The 23,798-nt window shown below is 39.3% G+C and overlaps 1 protein-coding gene across 1 annotated transcript in view; it reads left to right on the top strand.

Moving 5' to 3' along the window:
• LRIG1 (leucine rich repeats and immunoglobulin like domains 1) overlaps positions 1–23,798 on the top strand; it is a 148,019-nt gene that overhangs the window by 88,776 nt on the left and 35,445 nt on the right. Inside the window, exons 4-7 of the mRNA XM_070936852.1 lie at positions 16,740–16,877; positions 19,255–19,398; positions 21,581–21,724; positions 22,671–22,814. Coding sequence (XP_070792953.1) covers positions 16,740–16,877; positions 19,255–19,398; positions 21,581–21,724; positions 22,671–22,814 — 570 coding nt within the window. The remainder of the gene's footprint in view (positions 1–16,739; positions 16,878–19,254; positions 19,399–21,580; positions 21,725–22,670; positions 22,815–23,798) is intronic.

Here is a 23,798-nt window from a genome sequence, read left to right as displayed (position 1 = left end):
TTCAGAAAGATGTCTAATGGATTAGTCTGCTTGCTCATGCCTTCTGAAGTCTTGCATACCTCCCCAATGGAGGTATTATTATTATTATTATTATTATTATTATTATTATTATTATTATTATTATTATTATTAAAGATTATTAAATAATCTTTAGTGAGATTCTCAGCCTTTGAGGCTGGTTAATAGCTCAACAGCTTGAGTCCTAACCAAGGACCTAGGAACTGTTAAAGTATCGTCAGAGGATGTAAGCTGTTCCGAATAAGGTGGTTTTTTGTAGAGTCAAAATGTTCAAGTCCAGCAAATTTAGAATTTCTAAATAGCGGGGTAGCCCTTTGGGTATTGCTCCAAGGGCTCCAATACCCAAAGGGCTACCCCGCTATTTAGAAATTCTAAATTTGCCGGAATAATAATAATAATAATAATAATAATAATTATTATTATTATTATTATTATTATTATTATTATTATTATTATTATTATTATTATTATTATTCTGTCTCTGAGCTTCCTGAATGCATTTTAGAAATTGATTTTGCACGATTGCTTGCAGGATATTGGATATTGAAAAGAGATAAACTTGTGATGTTCAAAGTTATGTCTTTTCTCAGCTAATGGGACTATTTTGCTCAGAGATGCAGAAAGCTGTTCTTGTTATAAGTCTACATGATCGGAGAGGTGTAAAAATAAAATGAAGATGGACAGCTCCCTTCCTGTAATATCTCAGGGTTTCTCTGACAACAGTCACTGACAAGCGCTTTCAACAGTGTAGAAAGCAGGCCACCTTTTACACTTTTTATCTTGTATGTCTTGAAAGTGTTAACAGAAGTCTAAAGTGATCATGGAAGTATTAACTAAGTGTTAAATATAGGGGTAAATCTCTACCAGTTCCCTTCTACCTAGGAGGTAGTCTGATGTGTTAGTTCCTTTGCATATGTATGTATGTATGTATGTATGTATGTATGTATGTATGTATGTATGTTTTAGTTTATTTTCCAATTTAATTTAGGAAAACATTTGTAATTTTCTTTCATCCTGTGATTTAAATTGATTGTGACATTGATTAGCTGAAATCCATCCATCCATCCTTGATGCTTAAAGAAAAACTAGAATTCACGAGGCCCTTGTATAGCGCTTCAGCATTACATCAGATTTACTCTCACATCAGGGGCCTACCTGAATCCAATAGGTTTGACTGAGAGCTTCAAGCATACCTGTCTATCATTACTATAATTTTCTCTATTCTGTTCAGTATTAACATCACACTCTGGATTGCCTTCTTCCCTTTCTGTTCCAGTCCAGATTTAGAATCTATATAAGTTTTATGTTCATCTGATTATGTAAGAAGAACTTTAGCTCGCTGCAGTCTGGGGAAGAAGGGCCAGTATGGCATTAAAGCAAAAAGTGCATAAGAACTCTGAAATTCCAGAACAAATGACGTGTTCTGACTTTTAGCTAGTCCTATAATTTATGAGGAAGAACTCAGAACAAATGCATGAAAGTTATCACAGGCTTTTCTTGTGGTCTTAGAAGCAGTACTTTTTATAGGAATCAAGAAGAAAAGACACTTTCCAAAAATATTTTGTGTGTGTATGGGTGTGTGCATTTATACCCATGCAGGTACCCAAATACATGTATTATGTATGCTTGAATTCTGAATTATGATAGTAAGGGTGCCTTATTTCTTGCTAAGTATGATTGGGGGGGGGAGCCTTGAAATGAAAGGACTCACTTTATTTAGCTTTTGTTTTCAGATCAGTACATCCTTCCATCTTTTTATCTGAAATCTAGCTTGTATAAAGGAATGGTAATTGAGCAGTGAAGACACTTGATTAAATTCCTGTAGGTTAAGAGTTGCTTATGCAAAGATTGTTTGCCTGTGAGAGTCTGTTTTTTAGAGGACACACCCGTCTCTCTGATTTCAGCACAAAAACTTTACAAACAATCAGGAAGTTTCATACTCCCTTGTGGAGGAAAGAGATGGATTTTAGGCTGCAGTCCTAAACTCCCTTATTAAGGAGCCCAGTAGAATACAGGTGACTAACGCTTCAGTAAAAATGCCAAAGATTATGCTGTAAGTGTTCACAACTGTGTCGCAAGTGTTTACAACTTGAGTAGGAATTGAATGGTTATCCAATCTCTTCTTAAAAACTTCCAGTGTTGGAGCATTTACAACTTCTGAGGAAATTCTGATGGGAATGGAATACCAGATATGAACAAAATCCCTGGCTACTTCGTGTTTTCACCTTTTTTTCATCCCAGTGTACCACATTCTTATGGCTGAAGTTTTATATATTCTGGGGGTTGGCTGGGCTCAGTGGTGTGACATGGCTTTTCCATGAGGAATGTCTCGAAAGTTTCTGCCGTGTTTCCCTGAAAATAAGATCCAACTGGAAAATAAGCCCAAGCATGAATTTTCAGGATGTTCATAATATAAGCTCTACCCCCAAAATAAGCCCCAGTTAAGATTGTCAACCAGATGGACACATTTAGTACCGTATTTCCCAGAAAATAAGACCTAACCAGAAAATAAGACCTAATGCTTCTTTTGGAGCAAAAATTAATGTAAGACCCAGTCTTATTTTTGGGGAAACATGGTAGGTATGCCTGGGAAAGGTGTGTGCCTCACAGTTGTCTCAAAAACCTGGAAAATTGCTTTGAATACATCTTGAGAGGTGGCCCTGTGGTCTGACGTGGAACAAGGCATCTTCATGTGTCAGACACAAAGAGAGTGGCAGACAGGGTTGGCAGCTTTTGAATCTGCTTCTCTTAATAGAAGTTAGATCTGTACCAGTTTTCAGGAGGCTGCCCTTTCGATCCCCATTAATTAACAAGCATGCTAGCAGCATCCTTCTAGAAAATTTTGATGATGGACATTGGGAGGAATACTCTTGTTGGGTCTTTCCCATCATAATGGAATAGATGAAAATCTGATCTTTCTTTTGCATTATTCTGAGAATCTTTAGGGTTTTTTTATTTGAAACAGGCAGACAGTAGCTATCAACTAATTCAATTACATTTTTGGTTTATTTAAATTGGTTCAGATCTATTTGCTGATGTATGAATATAAATAGTCTTGGCACTGAAGCAGGGGAGGTAAATGTTACTCTTGTGGGATTTATTTTGTTGTCCTCATGAGAAATTTATATAATGTCAGGGAACAGGTGAAATGTAGTAAAACAGATTGTCTCCAGGTTGGCAAAGAAGTTCAACAAAGCTGTATATTTTCCCCTTATTTATTCAACCTATATCCTGAATATATATTAAGGATTAAACTGGACTGGAAAAGGATGGGCATGGCTTTAAATTTGAGGAAGGAACATCAAAAATTTGCACTATGCTGATAATACTACCTTGGTAGCTGAAAATGCAAAGGATCTGCAAGCCCTAATAATAAAAGTTGAGCAGCATAGTGAAAAAATGGAACTAAACTTAAAGAAGGCCAAATTAATGACAACAGATAAAACAATCAGCCTTAGAATTGGCAATAAAGATATTGAAATGGTAGGTAACATACGCCTTTTAAAGAAACAAATAATGAAAAAATACACTACAGGCTTTTGGACAAGGAATGGTGAACCAAAGATGTCTCCACAAAATCTGAGGCAACAACAGTGGTGATGAATAAAGAGCCAATGAGTATCAGCTTTTTGGAGCCTCTCTGGACAAAAAGGGTTAAGAATATCCCTATCCAGTTTAGGGATAGGGTATCATGTACAAAATCTACCTATGTGGTTGCTAATAGTTGAAAATGTGTTTTTGAGTAGATTTTTCACCAATTTTCAAATGATTCTCTGCCCGGTTCTTGTTTTAGTAAGAACTGAATAGAGCTCAAAGACATTCTGTACCAAAAGTCTTTTTTGCATTTCTTTTTTGTGTTCTCACATTTCACTTAACAGTAGGTTTCATCTAAGGATGGAGGCACGTTGAAACTTAATGGTTAAATTATATATTCATTTTGTCTGTGTCTTTGTCGGATTTTGCTCCATTACAATCCCCAGTAAGGTTTAGGAAAGCCCTACTAAAGTTGTCACCACTTGAGAACCAACCAATTTGGACCTCAGTAAGTGTATCTTTCTTTCTTTCTTTCTTACTAACTTACTTGGGGATGCGGTGGCTCAGTGGCTAAGACGCTGAGCTTGTCAATCGAAAAATTGGCAGTTCAGCGGTTCGAATCCCTAGTGCTGCATAACGGGGTGAGTTCCCGTTACTTGTCCCAGCTTCTGCCAACCTAGCAGTTCGAAAGCATGTAAAAAATGCAAGTAGAAAAATAGGGCCCACCTTTGGTGGGAAGGTAACAGCGTTCTGTGCGCCTTTGGCATTTAGTCATGCTGGCCACATGACCACGGAGATGTCTTCGGACAGCACTGGCTGTTCGGCTATGAAACGGTGTTATGAAATGGGGTTGAGGGGTACCCCGGACCGTGAACCAGCTCATGGGCAAACACAGAGTCTGAAATAAATCTGACAGAGGCGTCTTGTGTAAAAATATAATTTACTTTAAACATTTAAAAAAGCACTATGTCTTTAAGAAAGCACATTAAAAACAAAGTCTTATCTTGGTTATGTGAAGCAGGGCTATCTCCCTAGATTCCTCTCCACAATATCGAAACAGTTCACAAGAGAATAAAGCTAACATGAAGATAAGCAGCTTCGGTGTCGATACATCATCAAGGTAATTAAAGGGGCAGCACAAACTTCACAACTAAAAGTCACCTGAAGTAAAAACAGTTCAAACAGCAAACATTGCTTGAAGCTTGTGGGAGGAAGAAAGTCCAGCAACAGCAGTCCCGATGATAGCTTGCGTGCTACAAAACAGCAAAAGGCAAGCATCCGTGGGAGTTTCTCTGCAACGGCGTCTGGAGTCCTTATCTGCATTCTTCTCTCATCTGTGGCATTTGCACTGAGCTTCCTGCAGGAGCTGTGCATTTAGGCCTAAACCGGAGTCTAGGCCCGAGTAGCAAGCAAAAAGGTCCTTGCTTATATGGGGAGTTAACCTGCAATTAACTTGGGCGGGGAAGGCTTGCAGGTAATTACAAACAGGAGATGGCTTGATTGAAACCATACTGTTTGTGAGTAGGCAAGTAGCCACAGCAATCCTGGAAACACTCGTGACAAACTGAGATGAGCACCGCCCCCTAGAGTTGGGAACGACTAGCACATATGTGCAAAGGGAACCTTTACCTTTTAAGTGTATCTATCACATTCTCTTGCTCACCTGGCTGATAGGTGGCAGCACTTGTCTAATTTCATCTGAACTTAGAAGCTAAACAGTGCTTGACCTGATGAGAACTTTCATAGGAAACCAACAAGAAAATCCATGATTGTAGACTAGAATGGGAAGTTCAAAAAGCTTCCTTAAGGAAAGCAGCAGCAGACTTCTTTCATACTCCAACCTGCTGCAACTGTTAGCAAAGTCAGCAGGAATCAATGTCAAGTTGAAAAAAGCTACTGTTTAGTTTATTTTGACATGGCACTTAAAGTGTCACAAGAGGTAGATGTGGTTCCTACCCCCTGCTTTGAATATTACATTGCCTGATAGAGAGTTTTTAAGCATGCAGAAACATAGTTGTGATCTTGAGCTGGCTATTAAGAAGCAACTTATTCCGGATTTCTGGATTTTTCGCTTATAGCTGGTGTTGCTACTTGTGATTTTCAAAAGCAGCATTGTTGATAAATTTTATGTTGCACTGTGTGTGTATAGTGTGTGTTTATTGTATGTATGTATGCATATGTATACTGCCTGTGCCTGTCTTCCGTCCATCCATCTTATCCTTTCACCAAGCCATCATTTTCTGTCTCCAGATTAGTTTTACATTTTATATTGCCATTAAAGCAAGATACAACAATTACTTTGGTTAAGCTAAGGTTAATTGGAAGAGTTCAACTGATTTAGTTCAGATGTATTTATTCTACTACTGTTGCATTTTAATCTCAAAGCATAGCATTTTAGCTTAGACTATTTTTTTCTTCTTTTATTTGTTGGAATCTTTGAAACGGACAGAACATTTAGCTAGAATTTCCCTAGGCAGGAATAGTTCTTCTCTTTCAAAACAGGTTCCATTTTCCCCCTCCCCTTTGTGGTCCCCTCTCCCCCATTATAGGCGCTTATCTCTCCACAGATCTTTAGAGATTTCTTTCAGTGAAGCTCTGTCTTTTCATGATGATTTGTAACAAGAGCAAAACAGCTATCTTTTGCTAAAACCTGTGGTTGAAAATAAGCGTTTCAATGTCAACAGCTACCTTATACCTGTTTGGACTTTTAAGATTTGCAAAGGGGTCATCCTGTCGCTAATAAGGTGTGTCTAGCAAAAAGAGAAGAGAGGATCCTCAGTGACTGAGCACTTTGATAGAAGAGAACATCTCATCTTTTCTGCTATTCTGATACAAAGAGGAGAAACATCATTATTGAGTCTGGACTTTAGTTTTTGGCAAGCTAGATGGGCTGTCTGCAATATGGCATTTTAAGCTGCTCAGGAATTGTGATTTTTAGAATTTACTTCTTTCAAAGTTTCTTAGTTTTAGTTTTGTGTTTGGATTTTTTTTTTTAAATATAAGATTGCTTTTTCTGTTAACCACTTTGCTTCCCCTTCTTTTGCAGACTATAAATCCAAGATAGAAATAATGACCATTTCAAAAAAGAAATGCAGCTGAATCAGAATCATTTATATTGATGCATTTGATTTGTAATGGCCTATTTTTCAAACGAAAATTAGTCACGTCTCTTCTGGGAAGGTCGTTTAGTCAGGGTTGTAAATTAAAGATTAATGATGATTTAACCAGGCTTAAAACAGTCCCATACAAGGAGTGAACAGAGTTAGATGGGGATTTTTTTTAATTTATTTTTTTTTCTCACCAAGGGATTCTGCACTCTGCTCCTTCCATTAGGATGGTGGTTTCTTTTTTTTTTAAAAAAAAAATAAAATTGAGGGTTTCAAGCAGCTGTTAAAACATCATATTGGTCAGATGATGGCTGGGAAAATGACTACGATAAGCACAGATGCCTGCCTAAAGGGTTGGGACGTCAACTCTGGAAAAACACATGGATTGCCAGCCAGTGAGAAAGATACCTGAGGCTTCCTGTGTATATGTCTTGTGATGGAGGTGAAGGTGATGTAAGCCTTGAGTGAGGTAATCAGTCAGCATCTGTGCCCACACATTAAATAAACAGGAGCTTTGTAATAGACGTGAGTGAGATTGACCCAGCTAGAAATAGTACTTGTTTACTTTTGTGAAAGTCAAGAGTGGAAATACTGTAGTGCAAAGGAAACGGGGGGCCAAATCACTTTTGTGCAATTATCAACAAGCAGGTGGATACATTTATTAATTATAAGATTTGGGGAGTAGAATTTTCTTAGGGATGCTATTTTGTCCTCTGTACCTTCCAGAGGATAAGCTAAATAATGGTCAGTTGTCTGGATGAATTGTGCTTCCAATCACCATGAATTCGATTAAAGCGGCCCTTAAGAGCCTTGGTAGTACAGTGGTTTAAAGCACCCTGTTATTAACACAGCTGCCTGCAATTACTGCAGGTTCGAATTTTACCAGGCTCAAGGTTGACTCAGCCTTCCATCCTTTCTAAGGTAGGTTAAATGAGGACCCAATTTGTGGGGGCAATAAGCTGACTTTGTATAAATATACAAAAGTATGAAGGCTATTGCTTAACGCATTGTAAGCCGCCCTGAGTCTCCGGAGAAGGGCGGCATATAAATCAAAAATAAATAAATAAATAAAAATAAATAAATTGGATTTGTGTCAGTTAATAAAAGTGTACCTTATAAGAACAGAGAGTGTAACATTTGTAGAGGTCTACTCTGAGGAACATGCTATATAAATAAATAGAAACTGGTTTTGTCTTGTACTCTTGTCATTGTCAGAGCAGGACAATTTTTGTTCTTTTTCAATTCAAGGGCCAACCATGTAGAAAGCCTCAAATTCCAGGTGCTAACCTTAAAAAAATATAATTCACTGATAGAAAAACAATGTTACATAGTTTTATTTTATATATACTATGCAATTTGAGTCTTTTGGGGTAGGGATAGTCAATACTGACAAGCTGCAAAATACATCCAAGAAATGCCAATCATTTGTTTTAGGTCATTCATCTATACCAGGGGTGTCAAACTGGCGGGCCTTGGGCTGGATGCGTCACACGCACAGCCCACGCCCACCCCAACTCCGCAAATGGGAAAAACATCACAAAACATCACGTGACAGCACCTTTGACACCTGTGATCTATATTGTGCTTTAACTTTCATAAGAAACATCAAAACGTATGTTCATATTTCAGCCGGACATTCTGTTGGAGATCTATGACTAACATGAATATAAGCCCATTATTCATCTTGCCAAACCCATAAATTAGCCAGACAAGGGAAAGAGAAGTTGTGCAGCAAAAAGTATACTTGAAATAAAGAAGAAGGGTTGTATGTGTGCCCATGAGCACGCAGACATGGAAGAATGAAGAGCAGCTTCTGAGTTCCAGTTTAGAATGTAGTTGGGACTCCATTGTTGATCGATGTTTCTTAAGGCAGGGGTTTTCAAACTAGCTGCTTTGGGCTGAAAGCTACAGAGGAATCTGGTTTATGAGGGGGACAGTATAATATATTTAATTATTGGAATGATCACCTCAAGAAACATCCAATATGCCACAGTGGCGGAGTGGTTAGTGTGTAGTACTGCAGGCTACTTCTGCTGCTTGCCAGCTGCCTGCAATTTGGCAGTTCAAATCTCACCAGGCTCAAGGTTGACTCAGCCTTCCATCCTTCTGAGGTGGGTAAAATGAGGACCCGAATTGTTGGGGGCAAACCCAGTGGTGAAATCTAAAATTTGTTACTACTGGTTCTGTGGGTGTGGTTTGGTGGTGGTGGGGGGGAATGTGACTGGGTGGGCGTGGCCACTTTTTTTTTTTTACTTTTAAAACCATTTTTTCTACAACCTCTTTGGCGAAGAGGTTGTAAAAAAAATGCTTTCAAAAGGCTCTGACGATCCCAGCTGAGTTGCCTGATCGGCAGAGGCATTTAAAAGAAAAAAACTTTTTTTCTTTTAAATGGGTCTGACGATCCAAGCTGAGTTGCCTTGATCGGCAGAGGGTTTTTAAAAAACCCTCTGACGATCAGGCAACTCAGCTTGGATCGACAGAGCCATTTAAAAGAAAAAAAAGCCTCTGATGATCGCACGGCTCAGCTGGACATGGGGGGGCAGGGATTTTTGCTACCGGTTCTCTGAGCCACCCGCCTCCATCGCTACCGGATCGGGCGATCCAGTCCGAACCGGGAGCATTTCAGCCCTGGGCAAACCACTTAGGGAGGGCTGTGGAGCACTGTGAGGTGGTATATAAGTCTAAGTGCTATTGCTAATATCTAATCTTTTTCAAAATTCCTTGGGACCATCTGCCTCCAATTCCTCTCATTAACAGTGGATATAGTTAGCAGGTTCTGAGAGCTAATTGGTGCAAACTGAAGGCCAGAGATGAAGCCCAACTCACAGGTTGTTTATTAAATTTGTTTGCCACCCATCTCACCATAAAGTGAGTTTAAGAAATATTGTCCAGTGAAATTCCTCTAAACTGAAAAGTTGGAGTCATTCAGCCTTGTGAAAATTTGCATAAAGTTTGTGAAGTTTTAATATGAAAGGAAATGAAAGTACACAATATTCTTGGCTATCACCATTTTTCAGTCATCTTGTTCCTGTTAGTGCTTACCACATTTCTTATTACTGACTCCACACGTTCATTTCCGTGGAGTCTCAAGTACCTCAGTTTAGCGGAATCATTGTTTTTCTTACTCAAGAAAGATGATTGGTCAGGACTCACAAGAAGGTTGCGGTTATATAAATACAAACAAATAATGTTACATACCCTGGCTCTAGTTTATCTATTTTGAAAGGAGTAACTTTTTACTTCCAAAAATTACAAAATCTCTTGTATCAATTTAAATGAGTAACATCTTTATTGCTATTTCTTTTTCTTTCTTTCTTTCTTTCTTTTCCTTCCTTCCTTCCTTCCTTCCTTCCTTCCTTCCTTCCTTCCTCTCTCTCTCTCTCTCTCTCTCTCTCTCTTCTTTCCTTCCTTCGTTTCTTTCGATTCTGCTATACTATCAGTAATGCTTTTGATCTGGAAAGAGTGATAGTGTTATTCCCTTAACTCTTGTTAGTCCTAGGTAATCTTTGTTGTTTAGGAATGCTCACTCTTTAAAAAGTATATATGGTATCCACTTTCATCTTCTACCATGAGTGATATTCTCTATATTAACAGGTCAGAGTTCTTCTTGAATCTGTTTTTTCTTGGTCATATAGATGAGAAACAGTAGGTTTTTATTCCTATAAAATATAAGAGTGATATTAAAATTCTACCTCAGTCTCTTTTTTTTCCAAAAACCATTCCCTCTGCTCTTTTCTTTAGTATATGCTATTATTTCTACTTTGTAGCTTGTCGTGTTGAATCTTCCTTCCTTCCTCCCTCCCTCCCTCCCTCCCTCCCTCCCTCCCTCCCCTCTACTATCTATCTATCTATCTTTGTTACTTTTACAAATAACTCAAGTTAGCAAACATATCCAACACATCTGTCTCCTCCTATTTTCTTCACAATGACAACCCTGTGAGGTGGGCTGGGCTAAGAGAGAATGGCCCAAAGTCACCCAGCATACCCAGCTAATGCTACTCACTGATTTTAGCAACAGCTTTCAGATTGCTTTAATCATACGCAGACCAGTGGTACTTTTTCTTAGAGTCGGATTGCTTTAAACCCAACTGCTTAACATTTATCCTGTGGTGATTAGTGGTTGTATGTCTGTGCAGCCGGTCTTCATTCCAGGGGAATAAAACATCCATAAATTCCTGCAGATAGGAAATCCAAGGAGGGGAATTGGCTCTCTTCTCTCCTTTGTTTTTTCCAAGCAAACCCATCATCTTACTCCAGGGCCAGTGCTGCTACTAATTAAAATGTTGGTGCATACAGTTTATGTTGAATTTCATAGTGGCTGACCCAAGCACTTCAGGAGTACATGTTCTGCTCTTTGTACGCATTTGAGCTGTACCTGAACAGCTTTGGCAATAGCTTTGAGAATCTACCAGATGTTCCCTTTGGACCTTGTGATTCAGTGGCCTCTGAGAAAAGTATGTTCTGCTTTTCTGGATAGCCATTCCTGCTTGATGAACACATTGCAACCAGCCTTTGCAATTTCCTTGGGAAATATAGGATAGTGGAGATATTAATAAAAGCAAAGGACATGATTCAGAAGATGGACTTTCCCTTGTTTTGCTGGAAGTCATTTGTGGAGCAATACAATGTAATACATATTCATTACCATGACCCATTATTACAATTCATGGGAAACATGCATAGGGTAGCCTGAATTTTTCTCCATTTTAAGATGAGTTATGGCAAAAGTAAGCATGAAGTTAAAATGTTTGTTTTATCCTTGATTTGTTATGGCCAATTTTGTTCTTCATTTCAAATGTCTGAATCTCTCAAGGCATACCATTGGCCATTACAATTCCATCTGGCCTATTTGAATGGCATTGGAATTAGAAGAAAGTGAATAGATAGCTTTCCTGGCTTTTTAGCTCTGGGTCTGGTAGTTCCAGGTATAAATCCTGAGATCTTTGCTAAAATGCAAACATTAACATATCACATGTATCATATTTCTGTGTATTTGAAATGGTTTGGGTGGAAAATATGTGTATTTCCTATAAATCATTCAAAAGAGCTATGCTAGTACCATCTTTCTCTGGCTATCAGTAAATTATGTTAGGAAATCTAGGTTCCCCATTGTAGATTTTATTCATTTATTTATTTATTTAATTCATGTAGTCACTGACCAACTCCAACTGATTCTCAATATAATACAGCATAAAAACTCAAAACAGAACAAGATAAAATCCAGTCATTCTGGACAGCCATAGACAAAGAGACATCCCAAAAAGTGCTGAACCAGTGGTGAAATGCTACAGATTCGCACCTATTCAGGCAAACTGGTAGTAAAAAAAAAGCTAATGGTTCCTCCGAACCAGTATTTCTGACGATCAGCTATGCCGCACGATTTAAATCTCTAGAAAACAGGAAATCCTGCTTTCTAGTGAATCTAAATCACGCAGCACAGCTGATCCCCCCCCCCGCTGCTCTACTTACGTTCCCAAGCCTCCTTTTGGTGTGTACTGTCCATGCACATACATGCAGCGCACGTTTGGTGCGTACTACACATGGGCATGCACAATATGCATTTGGTGCGCACTGCATATGCGCGCACACAGTGCATTCTTGGCGTGCATGCGCGGCCAGCAAACCGGTTCAGATTTCACCACTGGGCTGAACTCGTCTCCACTCAAGGCCTGGGAGGACAACCAAATCTTCAACGCAAAGAACTAGTTTGGTCTAGTGGTTAAGTAAGCCAGGAGACTATGCGTTCTAGTTCCATTTTAGGCATGAAAACCAGCTGGGTGACTTTGGGCCAATCATATTCTCAGCCCAGTCCACCTCACAAGGTTGTTACGTTTGAAATAGGAGGAGGAAGGAGTATTATGTGTGTTCATCACCTTGAGTTATTTATAAAAATAATAAAGACGTGAATTAAATGAAGAAGAAAATTACTGTACAGAATATCAACAGGGTGGGGCTATATGGGTTTCAGGGAGGATCTTATTCCAGAGGGCAGGCACCATAACAAGAGAAGGCATGCTTTCTGGATTCTTACAGATGGCACTGTGTAATCCAAGGGACCTTCATTGTGTCAGTTTTGTTGGCACATGCTGGCTAGGTAGAAACCAGGGGGCCAGGTAATTTCTCAAATAAACTGATCCTATGCCAGGTAAGGGGGGACATGGTGGCTCAGTGGCTAATATGCTGAGCTTGTCAATCAGAAGATTGGCAGTTCTACAGTTCGAATCCCTAGTGCTGTGAAACAGAGTGAGCTCCCGTTACTTGTCCCAGCTTCTGCCAACCTAGCAGTTCGAAAGCACATAAAAAATGCAAGTAGAAAAATAGGGACCACTTTGGTGGGAAGGTAACAGCTTTCCGTGCGCCTTCGGCATCGAGTCATGCCGGTTACATGACCATTGAGACGTCTTCAGACAGCGCTGGCTTTTCGGCTTAGAAACGGAGATGAGCACCGCCCCCTAGAGCCGGAAACGACTAGCATGCATGTTCAGGGGAACCTTTACCTTTATGTCAGGTAAAGCTTTATAGCCTTGTATCACATCCAGAAGCAAACTGGCAACCTGCCTTGTGGATTAGTTGAAGTTTCTGATTGCTATGTTAGCCCTGTGTACAGCACACTGCAATCGACAAATCTTGAGGTGAATAGGGCAGGAATGACTGATTGAAAGACCTTCCAAAGTAGGAGGAGGCACAGATTTTCTTGCCCCCCCTCTCCCCTCCCCCGTGTTCTCATATACACACACATCGTTGTGAAGAACCTTTCTTCTTCCCCCCATTCCACTGGCATAATTTTATGTTGGATCAAAGATCATTCTATCATCAGAGTAAAACCAATAGTTTCGCGTTCAAAAAATTTGGTCAGTATGTGGCTGCTCACTCTGGGGACAAGCAATCTTTGGGGCAACAAGTTGCAGATTCTCTGATCAAGAATAAGATTATTTGTATTTATAAGAGTTCTTGCCTGCCTCATAGGACAAAAGAGGGAAGCCTCTGCAGCTCCATGTATTATTGTCTTAAAGTTCTCAGTGTTTTGACTATTGAATCCTGCATATGTTCAGTATATAACATGCACCATCGTGCTGTGGTATGTGGGCAAGAATGCATAAGTTGTGTGTCAAAGTTTTTATTGAAAAAGTGTGAAAGGCAATAGTGAACAAAAATTTTAAAGTGCAGTGTGGCTCTCTGCTCAGTTATGGGGTTGTGGATCAGATTTCTACTGTTTAGCTGTTCATTAAGAAATGTGTGAAAGTGGTAGTTGTGTTTCGTTGGCTTAATGAAAACTAATGACAAAGTGAACAGGTGTAAAATTAAAGTTTTACTGTGGATTGCTGTGAAGAGCAATATGTGATAGAAATAAAGCAGCATGAGGATTGCTGAGTGCAGTGAAATGGGTAGTGAATAATGCAAAATTGGTGACGTATAATGTCCTATTGATTGTGTGATGAACATATAGAAAATGTGTAAAAACATTTATGGTGATATGTTTCTTGAGACATGTCCAATATGTGTATATAATGTTGGTTGAAAATTCAATTGATAAACTAAAAAGAATTATGGATCTGAAAATTATTGTATCAGAATTAAAATAATGTTTTGCTGAGTTCTCTGGTGATTTGAAGCTTGGTTTTGTTGCTTGCAGAAGGTAGAATTGTTAAGACTTTAAAAAAAAGCACTGACTAATTCTGTAAGATGATCCTAGATGAAGGCCAACTGTATGGTTTCACCTTGCTTTCCCATTCTTCAGAAATAACCTCCATTATGGAGGAGCCTAATCATCTCTATGCTCAGGTTAGTCTTCCTCCTCCCAGGTAATGTTACTTGCTGAAAGACTTTCCAATAAATATTCACACAGATACTTAGCACAGCCTACTCATCGGGATTAAGATATAATCTTACCCTCTAAAGCATACTTCGGTATTCCTAGGAAAGCCAGGATTGTTTGAAGTAGCACCACCTGTTTTACTCTGTCATTTCTCACGCCATCCACGCTGCAGTCTAACATCAACACCTTACCTCCTGATTTAAGTCCTGCGTCTGTGTAAATAGCAAGTATTAATGTGATTCGTAGAAAGGTTCTTCAGTTCTGGAGACAAACCAAATTCAGTTTCTGAGGCAAGTTAAGTTTGACTGAAGAAACTTCAGCCATAGACCCTCTAAGTAAGATCAAGGACGAAACTCCTTGTCTCATTAGTTATTTAATGTTCCACTCTCTGTTTTGATTTATTAAGAGAAAAAAATGCTGGATTTAGTTCTACTTTGCATAGTGGAAAGAAGTATGCATCCAGCTATACATTCCCATTTTCCCTTTGAAAAAGGGGAAAGGGGGGATGACAGAAAATATTGAAGGATCCAATCTGGGGCTGTCACTGAGACCAGAGATCTAGTCTTTTGAGTTTTTGGACTCATGCTGGAGCCCATCCTCAGGGAACTTTTCTCTAGCAGAATGTGTGCTCTCTCTAGAACAGGGGTGTCAAACTCAAGGGCCAGGGCCCAGATTCGGCCCGCGGGATGCTTAGATTTGGCCCTTGGGGCCGCCTCGGAAACAGTGAAGGACCAGCCCGCAGTGCCTCTGCCAGTGAAAGTAGAGTTCAGTAGGGCTGCGTGCGGCCCTCCCAAGCACTGGTTTTTCTGGGAGAGGATTGCAGGAGGCTGTCGCAGTTGAAAATGGAGTGTGGGAGCCCGTTTTCTCTGTGGCTCGGGCCACCACAGGCGCCCCTGACATGAGTGACATCAAGCTGGCCATGCCCACCCTGGCCAAGCCCACCCCAGTCCCCCAAGGTCAAACAAAACCCTGATGTGGTCCTCAATGAAATCAAGCTTGACACCTCTGTTCTAGAAGTTCCCTGGGGATGGGCTCCAGCACAAGTCCAAAAGCTCGGAAGACTAAACCTCTAGTTCCAGTGACTGACCCAGATTGGATCCTGCAACATTATCCTGTGACATATATATTCACCTTCATTCATGAGAAAATATTGGCTTCTCTGGCAAATTGGGAGATTCAATTATACTCCCAAAGGATATCCACCTGTAGTTAAGCCTTCCCTCTCCATGTTGCCCAATCAAGGTCTCACCTGTTTACTCAGTAATACAGTACAATGACAACCTGCATAATTGATTTTGCTTAATCTATAATCTCAGCTAAGGCAGCCTGTGACTGCAATTTTAACTCAATTTAAACGTTCCTCAGGAATACAGATATTACACAGTTTTTCATTCTGTGTGTAGTTATTTCTGTCTTAAATTATATATTACAGTAACTGACTGGGTGCCAAGCAAGGACTCTTAGCTAGGTTCACACATGGTGCTAAATCAGGGGTCAGCAACCTGCAGCTCTGGAGCCGCGTGTGGCTCTTTCACCCCTCTGCTGCGTCTCCCTGTCACTCAAAATATGCGTCACAACCACCAATGTGCGACATCCGCCGGCACACGATAAACTGAGCTTTTCAACCCTGGTAGGCCAACTATGGATACAACCAAGAAAAGAAAAGTTTCAGAAGAAAACAGAACATTTAATTCAACTACATATTGTATGCTTGTTTTGTGGCCGCTCAAAAAATAGTCAGGCACGGGAAGGGTTTTGTGGCTCCCAGTGTTTTCTTTTCTGTGGGAAACAGGTCCAAATGGCTCTTTGAGTGTTTAAGGTTGCAGAGCCCTGTGCTAAATTGTAATGGGCATTGGTTTTGTCAGAATGTGATGTGTGAATCTAGCCACAGTAGATCAGACACAGTTTATGGATGAGCACCAAAAGTAGACTCAGCCAGTCATTGTTTATTCAACAAATGATGGTTAAATAAACAATAGCATAGTCAGTAGATCATAGTCTTAAACTTATGGCTTCAAAGTGGTCTTTGTTTCCGCTGGATAAATTCCTCAGTATTCTGCTTATCCACGTCAATTTCTGTCATTCTAATAACAAGTTTTATCTTCCCTCTCTAAATTCTGCTGTACTCCCTTACTGCATCCGATGCAAAGTGCCAGATCAGTTACAAAGACCTGTGTCTTGCTGTATGGATGTACTATTATATTCTAACCCAGAAGGGCAAAAAGTGAATTTATGTCTGACTTTTTCTTCATTCTGTGTGGCAGGAATCGCAACCGAATCCACAGCATCGAAGCCAGCCAGCTGGAGCCCTATGTATCCCTGGAAACGTTAGACCTCAGCTCAAATAACATCACAGAAATCCGAAGTGGCTGTTTCCCGGTGGGGCTTCCCATAAAGGATCTGTAAGCTTTCTTTCTTTCTTTTTAAAATGTTTTATGGAAAAGCAGTCATTTATACAAGAAGAACTGACTTTCAGGTTACTTTGATCTTTTTAAAAAAGGGTTACCGGTTATAACATGGGTTAAAACTCAAATGAATGCTGCTCATCTATATCAGGAGTATCAAACTCGCATCATCACGGAGTCGTCACGTGATGTATCATGACTTTTCCCCCATTTGCTAAACCAGGTGTGGGCATGGCCAGCACGCGACACATCAGCCTGCGGACTGGGAGTTTGACACCCCTGATCTACGTCATCTCCAGAATCCAGTTCTTTCATTGATCGTGTTATGTTATGGAAGGAATGGAACAGTGATACTTGGTTTTTGCTCTCTCTCCCCCTCCCTCTCTCCCTCCCTCCCTCCCTCCCTCCCTCTTTCTCTCTCTCTCTCTCTCTCTCTCTCTCTCATCCTCTTCTCCCTCTTCCTATTGAGCTGATATGGAAACTGGGTTTTTCTGTCCATCTTTTTCTCATGGCCTCTTATAGTAGCTAATATGAGAGGTGTGAGGAATGAAAGTGCAAGGAACACTAAGTTCAATATTCTGTCATATATACCTATCACAAATAGCTAATAGACAAAATTCTTCCCTCAGATTTTTAAATTAAAATGTCTTTCTTATTTTTCTTAATTATCTTGAATTAGAATTAAAATGCTCATGCTGGAACATTTCATGATGCTGTATGTGTCCATTTTGATAAACACGTTTTTTAAAGTGAAGAATCAGATTCTCTGATTTCTGATGCAACAATATGTCAGAATTGATCTCCATTAACCAGTGGGGGGGGGGGATATACAGTGGAACTGTACCTGTATTGTCTTTCTTTACATTCCAAATGGTTTGAGACAAAACATGGGAGCCAAAATTTTTAAGCAACATCATCCCGTCATCAATTATTTTCAACTGTACAGCAGTTGAATGGTAATAAAGGAAAATGAAGAGAGAGAAAGAGACAGAGAGAGTATAAACTTATAGATGAGAATTTTAGGTTCTAAACCAGCAGCCCTCAACCTTTTGGGCACCAGGGACCATTCTGTGGAGAGAAGTTTTTTCACGGACCGGAGGGGGCGTAGTTTTGCATGCTGCCTGCATCCTGTGAATGGGGCTTCGCTTGTTTGCGTGGCCCAGTTTCTGGCATGTTGCAGCCCGATGCCAGTCCATGGTCTGGGGTTGTGGACCCCTGCTCTAAACTATACCCCCCAAAATTGGGTGTGGCTGATACACAGATGGGTTTATCTGCAAGTATATATAATAATATATTTTTTAAGGGGCTCATATTTACTTCTGGATAAACCCATTGGTGGATAAGACAAATACCATAAAAACATGTCACTCACAGATAAGCCAGTTATAAAAATCAAAACGTTTGAATATTTTGAGGGTCTGGAGACATAGATGATCACTGGATTAATTGCAATTAACAATCCCAACTCTCTTAATTTAAGAGTGTTGTCTTTATAAAGCTTGTGGCTGGCAGTATGCCATTGGCTTTTCCTCTTGAACTATTATTTTACATCATTGGTGCTCATCACATTTCATCCATTACTATGCGTTCAGATCTGTTTGATAGATTTTGGGATTCTAGTTAGATAGAAAAATAATTTATTATCTCAGTAGATTTGTTTTTTCACATCCCTGTGAATGAAGAAGCTGTCATTCCCATTTTAAGAATGGCTAGTGTAATTGAAACTAATTTTTTCAGAAATGAATGTTTAATCTAGATGGAATACAGTTGTCTTACTTTCAGTATTATACTTAGTTGTTGTTCAGTCGCTAAGTCATTTCCGACTCTTAGTGACCCCATGGCGGACAGCATACTAAGCCCCTGTGTCCTCCACTGTCTCCTGGAATTTGCAAAACTCCATATTCATTGCATCAAAAACACTATCTAACCATCTCATCCTCTGCCGTCCCCTTCTCCCTTGGTCTTCAATCTTTCCCAACATCGGGGTCTCCAAAGATTATTATATATACAATGTATATTTGTTGTGCTTTTGGTTTGGCTTTGATGTCCTGTATGGACATTCTTTCTCATCTGGACTACTACTCCAGAATTCAAAGCACAAAAAACAATAGAAAATTCTGGATGCTTTAGTTCAACAAAAGGCATCGACGTAGGGAAGGAAGCTCTGGCTGACTGGAAGTGCTTCAGTATCAGAGGAATCTTTTAATCATCACCTGCCTATAAATTGTACAAAATGGCTTGATTGTTGTTAGAGTGGGAAGACATTTGGTTTCTGAAAACAGCGTATCTGATGTCACCACCTGCTCAGATAAAGAGGGACTAACCAAGACCTCCGACACAACCATTTTGAGTGTTCTTTTATAAATTATTACAGCTACCTGGGGAGCAACAGAATCAGCGTCCTGGAGACCAAGGCTTTTAACAGCTTGTCACGATCCCTGCTGACGCTTCGCCTGAATAAAAACAGAATTGTCCAACTTCCCGTCAAAGCATTCAAACTGCCCCATCTAACACAACTGTGAGTAGAAATGTGCAGTTTAATTACAACTCGCCAAGCTTTAGCTCCCTAAGGACACTTCGCCATACACAATCTTTCAGCTTGAATGTATGAAATGTTGATTAAAGCATATTCTAATGGCCATTTGTGATATGAATGAAATAAAAATTGGATGTGGCTCTGTCCTGGATTGACTATTCAGTTTACATTCTTAATAGGACCAAAAGAAAGGAAGGAAAATATCTGAGTATTCATTAACTAGAATATATGTGATGAATTTTCTTCCTTATGTCAGTTGCGTGTGTGTGCATATTTTTAAAAAAGAGTCTGGCTTTCTCTTTCTGGGTTTTACTTTGATTTTGTGGACACCCAATGAAAGAAAAGCAGGATTGAGAGTGCTCTCTTAAACTCTGTTTTCACATACGGTGTTCAAACTGTAAGGAGGGAAGAATGCGGAGTTGGCATTTAGATAGACAAAGGGAGCTTTTGATGGTTTGCGCACGTGTTGTTGTTTGTTTGGCCAAGGTACAATTTAGGCTGCATTTGATCTGCATCTGCGACAGTGCTTTATGTACATATAATTGACCTTTGGCATCAACATTTGTTTGCTCCTTTCTTGAAGTTTGGAACCCAACTCAAAGACTAGATTCAGCATGGTTAGTGTAAGATTTCACATAATATAGGTAGTCCTTGGATTACAATGGCAATTGGAATCAAGATTGCCATTGCTAAGTGATGCAGCCGTAAAGGGCAACATCATGTGACCGCATTGCTTAACGGCAGCAATCCAGGCAGTCCTAGTTGTCATCATAACCCAAAGGGTCACTAAGTGGAAATCTGGGAGAGTTCCAGGCAAGGAATGTAGGATTGCCACAGAGGGGTAGGTCTTGGGAAGCCCAGTGCATTTTGCACAAATGCTGGCATGTGTGGCACGAACTCAGGCCAGGAAAAGAGGTCGCTGGTGTGTGCGTCCCTTTGTGCAAGTCCAGGGAGGCTCAGAAAACGAGGGCACTGGTGTTGTGTGCGTGTGTGAGTCTGAATGCAAGGAGGCACAGAGGAAGAAGGTGCCAGTGGATGTGTGCGAACACAGAGAAAAGCCAGGAAATGAGGGAACTGATAGGTGCGTGCAATCACAGGGGAAAGGAGGGTGCAGCGCGAGTGAGTGATTGAAGAAAGTTGGGGAGTAATTTATGACCTTCCCTATCAACTTCCCCATTGACTTTACCTGTGGGAAGCTGGCAGAGAAAGTTGGCAAGGACAATTACATGATTATAGGATGTTGGAACCTACAGCCATAAGTGTGAGCTGAATTTTGTTCATGTGACTATAGGAGCACTGCAGCTTTGAACATTCACTTATAAAAAAGGTCATAATTCAAGGACTACCTGTACAAAAAATAAGGGAAGTTTTTTTAAAGTGAAATAAGCAAGGAAGTATATTCCCTTCTGTTTTAAAATCAAATTAATAGTGTTTTGGTCCATTTGGCTTTTGTGGTTAATTTAGCTTTCTTTTATTCTCTTGGATGACTTTTTCTGTTCAGATGACTCACATATTCTTTTTTCCTGTTGTCAAAAACTCAAATTTATCTTATTGCTTATATTGAAATACATGGCAGAGGTGGAAATCCTGTCTTCCAGATGTTTTTAGATTATAGTACCAATAATCTCTAACCACTGGACTTCTCAGCTAAGGTTTGGGGAGGTAGAAATTTACCCTTATGTGCCAAATACCTATGGACTACACACGTACTATTAATTGTCCCAGACAAACCATTTTTATTCTAATCAACCTGAATTAAATTAGATTTATTTCTTCTATACATATACAAAGAATTTAATAAATTCAAAGATTTTGAACCATTTTCTGCAAGAAATAAATATTAATAGCATAAAATTATGTCTATATTGGGAAGAAATACAATACACACTGCCTTCTGTTTGTGGTAAAAATTTTATGGTTGAAAACTTTGATATTTTTACAAGGTCACTAAAGGAATCCCATTGAATTCTAAAACGTAATTTTTACAAACAAACAAAATACTGTAGAATGTATTTTATATATAAGTAGAATGTATACATTTTTACAGAAAACAAGTCTAATATTGGGGGGGGGGCATAATTTACCTATGCCTGGTGTTGGCTTTTGAAGATCTGTCCATTGAGAAAGACTTGAGTTAACATCCTGTGTTGTTGGTCACTTTCAGAGAGTTAAACCGGAATCGTATTCGTTTGATAGAAGGGTTGACATTTCATGGACTGGACAGTTTAGAAGTTTTGAAGCTGCAGCGCAACAATATAAGCAAGTTGACTGATGGAGCTTTCTGGGGTCTGGCCAAAATGGAGGTTCTGTAAGTCAATAGTTATGCTGATAGATTTTAAGGAATACTGTATTTCTTTTGACATTTTCTTTGGATACCAAGGAAGTCATCCTCCACACATCATGGCATGATTGCAGATATGTGATTTTTGGTGCCTGAAACATCTGCTTTTGGGCAGTCCTTATGAATGAAGTGGGTTCACTTCTGGGAGAGCATAGATAGACTTTTGCTGTTAGCCGTAAAGGTGCACAATTTATAGCCCAAAGCCATATTTGCATTCTACCCAAAGCATGGTTGCAATTCTCGAGTCTTTCCAAGAGCTACTTCTGAATAGTGGTTCTTAATGTAAAGGAAGAGGAAATAATTAAATACATGGACAATAATTGTGTTAACTACATTAGGTTAATTTTAATTAATTTAAATCAAGGTTATGTTGCCTCCTAGCCCTGAATACCTTTTCCAGTACAGACCTAGAATGTAAAATGATTATATACCCCTTGTTTTAGTGTTTGATTCAGTAACAGGGCCTATGATGCCGGCAGCACTAAGTGGAACTCAGAATGAGGGTGGCAGTGAGTGAAGAAGGAAGGAAGAAAGGGAGGGAGAAAGTAAATCCTTAAGTTACATTGGGAAGCTACAAAAAACATCATAGAAGCAGGCATCAGCAAATCACTTCTGTCTCACTGCCAAAATGAGCATTTCCATGCAGTTGTGAAATGTCAATTTTGACCTGGAGGTGTCTTTACTTTTATCAGTAATAGAATGTTGGGGTATTGGAACACCATGCAAGGAATTTCATGTCAGCCTATAATCCCAGAAATCAAATAAGCATGCTATTTGGATTGTGGTTTTTCTTCTTCTTAAGTATGATAAAGAAATTACAGATTTGGGGAATTTTGCCTGAGAAAAAAAATGTATGAAAAATCAATGGAAGTTTGTGTGCAATTTAAAATGTCCAACTTGGTTTTTCATGTAGGCACCTGGAGCATAATGTCCTCACAGAAGTGAATGGTGGTTCCCTGTATGGCCTGGTGTCCCTTCAACAATTTCATCTGAGTAACAACCTGATATCCAGTATCAGTCCTGCTGGATGGAACTTCTGCCAAAAGCTGAACGAACTGTAAGTTTGCTAATTTGGGAGGCAACCGCTGATAATAAAAATAGAAACTCTGGCACTACAGTATATGTAGGCAGTGCTTTAATAGAGAAAGGTTTCTAGAAGGTTTTATAGAATGCAATTATTTCCCCCTCTTTTAAAATGCTACTTTTTAATTTAGAAAATTTGGGACTAGGGAATATTAAGACACTGTTTCTTCCACAATAATTTTCAGTGCTAAAGTTGTATCTTTTTTTTTCCAAATACCACTCCTATCAAAGAAGTTTGTTTCACCTGGATAAATTATTTTCAGCAGTCGGCATCGATATATTAGTTTCCATCACTAGCAAGCCTTATCTGTCCCTAACTTCTCTTAAAAAGCCTTTTTATTAACCTGGATAAATATGAAACAACTATTTATTTGATGCTTTTAAACCTTTTCTCCAGCATCTAACTGTGCTTGGTGAATTTGTATATTTTTATTACAATTTATTTTAATTTCAAATATCTTTAAAACACTGGATAAAAGATGGACTGAATGTCTATATATTTGTTCATGCATATATGTTTTTTTTTTTAATGTCTGTGATTTGTGGAGAATATCATTGATGTCCCTAGAGGTCTTTGAGATTTTTCTTTAACTCAAGCATTTGACACTGTATTTGCTTCTCTTGTTAATGTCTGTTTTAGTTTTATCCAAATAGCCAGATAAGGAATGTTAAAAAAACTATTGAAAATGTCTTTTAAGGATACACATTCAGTTATTCAAGGGATACAGGTGTTGTGGATTTATCCAGAATACAAGGAGTTCACAAATCCCTTAAGGAAGAGGTTTTCTTTCCCATTCTGGAATTAAAATGTGGTTTTTTAAAAAATAAATCTACGTATTTCCCTACTCAGGTGAATATATGCCTCTTTCTGGCTGATTGCAGAGGGATACTACAAAGCTTCATTTTGAAATTTGCTCTTGGCTAATTTTAGTTGATGTCAAAAAAAGAAACGTGCCTC

Source organism: Pituophis catenifer, unplaced genomic scaffold (assembly GCF_029215685.1).
Source record: "Pituophis catenifer annectens isolate HBS135680 unplaced genomic scaffold, rPitCat1.0.hap2 SCAF_2, whole genome shotgun sequence".
Lineage (NCBI taxonomy): Eukaryota > Metazoa > Chordata > Lepidosauria > Squamata > Colubridae > Pituophis > Pituophis catenifer.
Note: the sequence above shows the minus strand (reverse complement) of the source record. Positions and strands in the feature narration are given on the sequence as shown.